This window comes from Orycteropus afer, unplaced genomic scaffold (genome assembly GCF_000298275.1).
Source record: "Orycteropus afer afer isolate SDZICR_OR568_19922 unplaced genomic scaffold, OryAfe1.0 scaffold00072, whole genome shotgun sequence".
NCBI lineage: Eukaryota > Metazoa > Chordata > Mammalia > Tubulidentata > Orycteropodidae > Orycteropus > Orycteropus afer.
In genome coordinates this window covers 5,676,731-5,684,067 of record NW_006921659.1, presented here as the reverse complement: position 1 = coordinate 5,684,067, position 7,337 = coordinate 5,676,731, and the positions used below count along the sequence as shown (strand labels likewise).

The following is a 7,337-nucleotide window of genomic DNA, read 5'->3' as shown; positions in this document are numbered from 1 at the left end:
TGCACCATCCCATACTTTAAAGGCTTTAATGAGCCTTGAACACTTCTGAGGTTGTACCAAGGCACCACCACTGCCTAGTTATATTATGCATCCAATTCTAGTAAAGAAACTAACACTTTCCTCAACATCAGTTCGGCACTGCTTCTGGTTTATTATACACTTCCAAGACAGCAAAAATTTGCAAATATGTGCAAATACTGTGGTCCATTCTGAGTACTGCTTAGTCATCATCTTCCTCTTCCTCCTCTTCTTCCTCAAAGCTGTCTTCAAAGCCCTCGCTGTCCTCCTGGTCTTCATCCCCCTCTATTGCTGTATCCCACTGGGGATGATTTTCTGGCACAGGCTTAGCCTCATGAACTTCCAACTATAAAGAAGGATTGAATGTAGACATCAGAAACTTAGGGAGGAATAATGGTAAATAAAAGGTTTTCTTTGACCACAGAAATCACAAAGACACAGACTGTTATGGATGTGACTCTAATTTAATATATTCATTTTTAGAAGAGACATTGCATTCCAGAAATGTAACAGATAAATCTATTAACATGTAAATGTAGATAAATTTTTAATAGCGTTTGATATTTTGATTTTATAGAAGTTATGTCATTTAGGAATATGTATTACGTGACACAAAAACATTAATTCTGATTCTTGAGCAAGAACCCTGTGTATAACTTTTGCTGAGAGAAGAAAAACTCAAGTGGGACTTTTAGAAAGAGAGTCACCCTCCACCCTCCAGACTCAAGAAGTAAAAAAACGCTATAGCCAATGAACAGAAATATGGTATCCCCATGGAAAAAAAGACTGGCTCCCTTTACTCTGAAACTCCAGTACACACTCCAACAATGTATTAACTCAATCTCAGCAGCATATTAAAAAATATGCTCTGCAGCATAACTGACAAATTCATTGACAGAAACATTCAAGTGAAAGGGTGAATACTGATGGGAGTATGCTACAAATGATACTTAAGAAAGCACATGCAGGAAGATAACAAAAAACACATTTGTTCCAGAAATTAATAAATACTCCAACAGAAGCTGCAGGAAAAATACATGTGCTTTTCTAAAGCAAACAGAATTCATGCTGAGAGGTGTAAACCTATGGCATGTCACAGCACATTACATTTAAAGAATTTCTATACAAGGTTCTAAATCTTTACCCTCCTTAAACTCTAACTCAAGAGCCTTAGTCTATTATTAAAAGAGTAGCCCACCAAGCATATAATTTTTAAACTATTAGATGATTTCCTTTTCCTTCTATGACTCTACGTTTCAAAACTAGAGATGCTTCCCTAGTACAGTAAGCACTTACTCAAACAGACAACCACTTATTGAAGAATCTCTATGCTTACCTTCAATGGCTTAATCTGGTCCAAACCCATATAGGAGTCTGATCTCAGAAACACTGTGTACTGATAATTGCCAGGCTTGCCTGGTGCAGGGAATTTCAATTCTACCTAGAAGATAAAGTCAGTACTTGAGATTTGTATTTTAAGGACATGAAAGAAGAAAAATTCCAAGAACAAATTACTTAACAGCTAGGTCTTTCCTCAGATGATACAGGGAGTCCTAACAAATGTTACATAGTCATAAACCAATCCTCCCCAAAAAAGGTAGCATAGTGGCTAAGGCACTTGACTGCTAACCAGAAGGCTGGCGGTTCAAACCCACCAGCCAATCCTCAGAAGGAAGATGGGGCAATCTATTCCCATAGTGATACTTCCTCGGAAACCCAAGAAGGGGTCACTGTAAGTCGGGTCTGACTCGACAGCACGTAACAACAACTAACAACAAAAATATATAAATAAATTAGATGTTGGAATAAAAGAACAGAAGATAATAATTCACAAGACAGCAGATGAATTATGGCTAAATTTTCTCATTTCTAAGATAAGCCTGATGCCTTAAAAAGGCAAGATATTTTATTTCCCATCAAATCATAAACTTCAAAGAGTAACAAACTCTTAGGCAATTCCTTGATATAATCCCACTTAGACAAAGGAAGAATCAATTTAGAAAAATCACATTTGATGTTCTGGTATCTGCCGCCAATCTCTAAATTCAGATTTTGTAGTAAAGATTTTATATGGACATATGACAGCAAAAAAACAAAACCAAAAGAAAACCTAGAAGAAATTATAGGAAAATCTTTTTATTTATTGAAATGAGTTCATAGTTTGGCCTTTCTAACTATAGCCCAAAACCTAGAAGCCATCAAATAAAAGATTAAAAAATCACACTACATAAAATAAACAGAAGTATTTGTATTTCTGACTAGTAAAAAGTCACCTTAATAATAGTAAAATAAACTAGGGAGAAACATTTGCAACTTGCATCACAAAGGGCTGATTTCCTAAAATAAGAAACAGAAATATGACTTATACAATACCTAAAGATGTTCAGTTTCACTTTTAAGAGAAATACAAAATTAAAACTACACTGAATACAACTTGTTGTTGCTGTTGTTGTTATGTGCCATCGAGTCAGACCCGACTCATAGCGACCCCTCCTTGGGTTTCCGAGGCAGTATCACTACAGAAGTAGATTGCCCCATCTTCCTTTCAAGGAGTGCCTGGTGGGTTTGAACCCACCAGCCACTCCTCTCCTGAATACAACTAGCACCATAAAAATTGACACAGGTAAGAAAATATGCTAAAATGATTAGGAAAGACTGCTGGACAATAGGATATTCACACAATGCTCAAATATCATCCCACAGATTAGATAGGAGAAAATGCCTTTACAATACATAAAAGTCTACCTCAATGATAAATGTTAGCATCAACAGTGCAGGGCAAACCTGACAACAACTGCCCCAATGTGCTACTCTAAAAACACATCGTACATGTAGTATTCTCGCCAAAAATATTTAAGACAAATATAATTATGAGTAACCAATGGGACAAATTCAAACAGAGGGATATTCTGTAAAATACCTGGCCTGGACTCTTCAAAATGACAATGACAGGAAAGATGGAAAAAGAAAAAGGTAAAGAACGTTCAAGACCAAAAAGAGGCACGACCACTAATTGCAATGCATGACCCTTGATTAGATCCTGAATTTAAAAATAAACAAATAAAGTGTACATGAGTGGCATATTTGGGGAATTTGAAAATGGACTGCATATTAGATAATAATACCACATCTATGTTAAATTTCCCAAGTATGATATTGTGCTTATGTAAAAGGCCCTTAGGAAATACATGCTCAATTATTTAGGGGCATAATGTCATAGGGAAGTGCTAAATAAATAACAGCATACACACACAAAAGAAAAAGCATGCAGCTGTAAAAGCAAATAAGGAAGTTTTTTTAATGTACTATCATGGAACAAAGTCCACGTTATGTTACTAAGAGAAAGAGTTAAAGTACGGAACAGAGTATATACTACCTTTTGTGTAAACAGGGAAAATACACATACGTAGTTGCTTGTAATTTTCATACACTATAATATGAAGGGGGGAGCTCTGGTAGCATAGTGCCTAAGGCACTTGACTGCTAACCAGAAGGATGGTGGTGCAAACCCACCAGCCACTCCTCGGAAGGAAGATGGGGCAATCTACTTCCGTAGTGATACTTCCTATAACAACAACAACATAATATGAAGGATACATACAAATTTGATAATATTTATGGTCTCCAAAAGGTGAATGGGTGACCAAGAAATGATGTGTAAGATTTTCCACTATATGCACTTTTGCATCTTTTGAAATTTTAAACAAGATGAATTTATTATTTATTCAAAATTATGTGAAATGTTAAATAAAATTACTCTGTCAAAGAAATACCCTTATGCTGGCTTTTAGTGTCAAATAAACAATATTAAATTACTTCATGTTTACCACTTGATTATGAAAGGGGGAAAAAAAATACAATTTCTTTGATTGAAAATAAACATCATATAACTATCTTGAAATTCAAAAGCTTTTTGTCCACAAAGTCTAGGCAGACACACACACACACTCCCACCCCCCAAAAAAAAACAAGAAGAAAAGGCAAAAAATAGAAAGCAATTTCCAAGAGTAGAATACGTTGATCACAACTCACAACGTTACATCAGTGATGTCATTAATAGCAGGCAATACCATGCAACCAAAAATTCCACTGAAAAAATCTAAACCATCAGTTCTTAGGTTTTTTTCTAAGATAAACAACGTAATATTTATCACTAATCCAATGAGAAGAAATAACATAAATTGCTAAATTCCAGAGAGAAGAAAAAGCACCTGTTCTTAGGCACTAACAAGTGAAAAATCCCCAAAATATACTGAGAACAAGTTATTAAAAGGCTGATCAAGTCACTTACCTTTAATAAATACTTTATAAATTTCCAATAAGCAACCCCCCTCCCAAATTAGAGAACAGATAGATATAAAATATCCTAACAAATAAAATGTAATCAAACAAACATGGGAAAGTGATTTGTAAAAAAGATTTTACAAAGGATCATGATGGTGAAATGCTGTACGTTTTTATAAACAGAAATAATATTGTTGAATAATTACCTCTTCGGTATCTTTTAGTGTACACACATGATAGGGCATAGATATTAATGTCTGTTCCTTCCTGTCTGCAATATAAAGCCACCACCATTCTTGTTTTTCCTGGGAAGGAAAATTAAAAAAAAAAAAAAGTTAAAAATAATCAGAAAGAACTGGTGAAGCACAGTTTTGGCTTGTCTTACTTTAAGGATACAATAAACACTGTTTACTGATTTTTGCTTAGCACTGATACACTACCTGACATAATAAATACTCAGTGAATAAATAAATCGTACTTAACTATCTATAGATCTGCTCCTCAAAAGAACTTTGTACACAGTGTTAGGGGTTTCAATGGCCCCTGAAGGCATATTGATGGGCCTTCATATTAAAATCCAATGATTACCTTAATTAGTAGCATATTCTAATAAAGAAAACCATATAAACTGTTAATATATCATCTAGCAAATAAATCATCTTAGTAATATTACCTAGTAATAAGCAAAGCCCGAAAGTTGAGTGAAAGGACCTGAGAAGCCAAATCAAAACTCAATACATTAAAACACTTTATTCATAAACAAGTATCTCAGATTCTAAAAACCTATCTATACCTTTCACTGCACATGACATTAGTAAGCTTGTCATTTCTAGTTTTAGTTCACAAAAGATTAAAAACAGAAAAAGGAGCTGAGCAAAACAATGGCCACCAGAATGCAGAATGACAGCAGAGAGAAGTGACAGAACAACAGAAAAAAACTATAGAAATAAATATATATATATATATTTAGAAGGCCAAGTTCCTGGAAGCATCGAGCCCCAGGGTGCTCAGAGCCCAACACTGTTTAACAGCACAAACCAGTAATTGTTTAGTTGTCTGTTTATATCTTCTGCTTAAGAAATGGAGTAGGGAAGGTATCTTTCTAAAATGGCTTAAAGAAAAATATTTTGGAGCTAAAAATAACATAAGCTCCAGGATATTCTAAATACACAGCTAGGTAAACAATACTAGAGTATATTAAATTCTCAATTATCCAATTGAAGGTTAATTTTTTTAAAAACTGGAAAGTTTCATAGGGACAATGTGTTTTAAACCAAAATCTATACTTTCTATTTTATTTTAACCATAAAAGGTTAAAAGTTTCATTATCTTTCTGATAATGTTACACTAAATGCAATTAAAGCTCTTTGGTTTAAATACCTTACATTATGAAGGTATTTTGTACCTTCGTATGTAAAGCCTAACAAATAAATAATAAATGCAGGATGATGTGACTGTGAGAGCAGCACTGAACAAGAAAATTTAAATTCTGTTTAACTCTTAGATTAACCCAAGCGTTAAAACTACCACAATGGGTATATCTGTGTATATACGTTTGCTCATGTAAGTATTTGTGCACACATACAAGTGTATAAAATATGTTGTTTTTGTTGTTGTTAGATGCTGTCGAGTCATCTACGACTCACAACCCTATGCACAGCAAAATGAACCACCACCTGGTCCTGAGCCAGCTCTACGATTCTCGCTGTACTTGAGCCCATTGCTGCTGTCACCGTGTGACATCCATCTCGTTGAGGGCCTTCCCCTCTTTTGTCAACTCTCCACCTTACCAAGCAAGACATCTTGACAGAAATACACAATAAATGGGATGGCCTTATCAAACAGGAGTTTATTCTCTCACAGTTTGGAGGCTTTAAGTCTAAGTTCAAAGTGCCAGGATCTAGGGGCTGGGTAAAAGCCCCTCAACGTTGGGGTCCAGCTCTGCCTCCTGTTCCTGGCCCACCGGAGCTAGAGGCGTTTTTTCACTCAGATAGCTGCTGAGGCTGACAAACCCAAGGTTGACAAGTAAAAAGGCACAGTCCCAATGTTACCAAACCACATGGCAGGCCATTAATTTAAGTCCACTGTAAGTCCCAAAGTCGGCAGAGTATGGCAGGCTATTGAACAATGACACGGCTACATGCAGGGTCCAAGCATGTCATAAGCTAGAGACCATTCCCCAAAGCTTCTCCTTATATACAGGAAGCAGACCACATCCCTAGGGCAGCTACACAGCTGCTCACAGTAGATTCCACCATGGAGATGATTACCAGTCTCATCATGGGGAATACTATATCCAGCTGCCCAGCCATTCAACCAGGCCCAGCCAAGTTGACACACAAACTAAACTACCAATCTGCTACTCCATCTCATGCCGGCCTCTTTTACCAATTAATGCCTGGAGGCAACCCACTCCACCAGGAAGCCACCTACCCAATGGCACCTGGCTTTCTCTTCTGTGGGCTAGTAAGACAACCTTCTCCAGGGAACGGTCCCCTCTGACAACATGACCAAAGTAGGTGAGATGAAGTCTAGGCATTCTTGCGTCCAAGGAGCATTCTGGCTGCACTTCCTCCAGCACAGATCTGTTAAGTTCTTTTAGCAGTCCACGGTACTTTCAGCATTCTCCGCTAACACCACAGCTCAAAAGCATCAACTCTTCTTCGGTCTTCCTTATTCACTGTCCAGCTCTCACATGCATATGAGGCAACTGAAAATACCATGGCTTGTGTCAGGTGCACCTTAGTCTTCAAGGAGACATCTTTGCTCTTCAGCACTTGAAAAAGGTCCTTTGCAGCCAATTTGCCCAGTGCTATAATGTCATCTGATGCCCTGACTGCTGCTTCCATTGGTGTCAATTGTAGAACCAAGAAATGTGAAGTCTGACAATTTCAATCTTTTCTCCATTTATCATAATGTTGCTTATAAGGACCAGTTGTGAGGATTTTTGTTTTCTTGAGATGTAATCCATACTGCAGACTGTATTCTTCAATCTTCATCAGTAAGTGCCTCAAGTCATCCTCACTTTCAGCAAG

The 7,337-nt window shown here is 36.7% G+C and overlaps 1 protein-coding gene across 1 annotated transcript in view; it reads right to left on the bottom strand.

The window, feature by feature from the left end:
• Positions 1–220: 220 nt before the first annotated feature.
• Positions 221–7,337, bottom strand: part of SEC63 (SEC63 homolog, protein translocation regulator) — a 141,819-nt gene continuing 134,702 nt past the window's right edge. Inside the window, exons 19-21 of the mRNA XM_007940830.1 lie at positions 4,509–4,607; positions 1,355–1,459; positions 221–364 (exon numbers count right to left, since the gene is read on the bottom strand). Of these exons, the coding sequence (XP_007939021.1) occupies positions 221–364; positions 1,355–1,459; positions 4,509–4,607 (348 nt within the window). The remainder of the gene's footprint in view (positions 365–1,354; positions 1,460–4,508; positions 4,608–7,337) is intronic.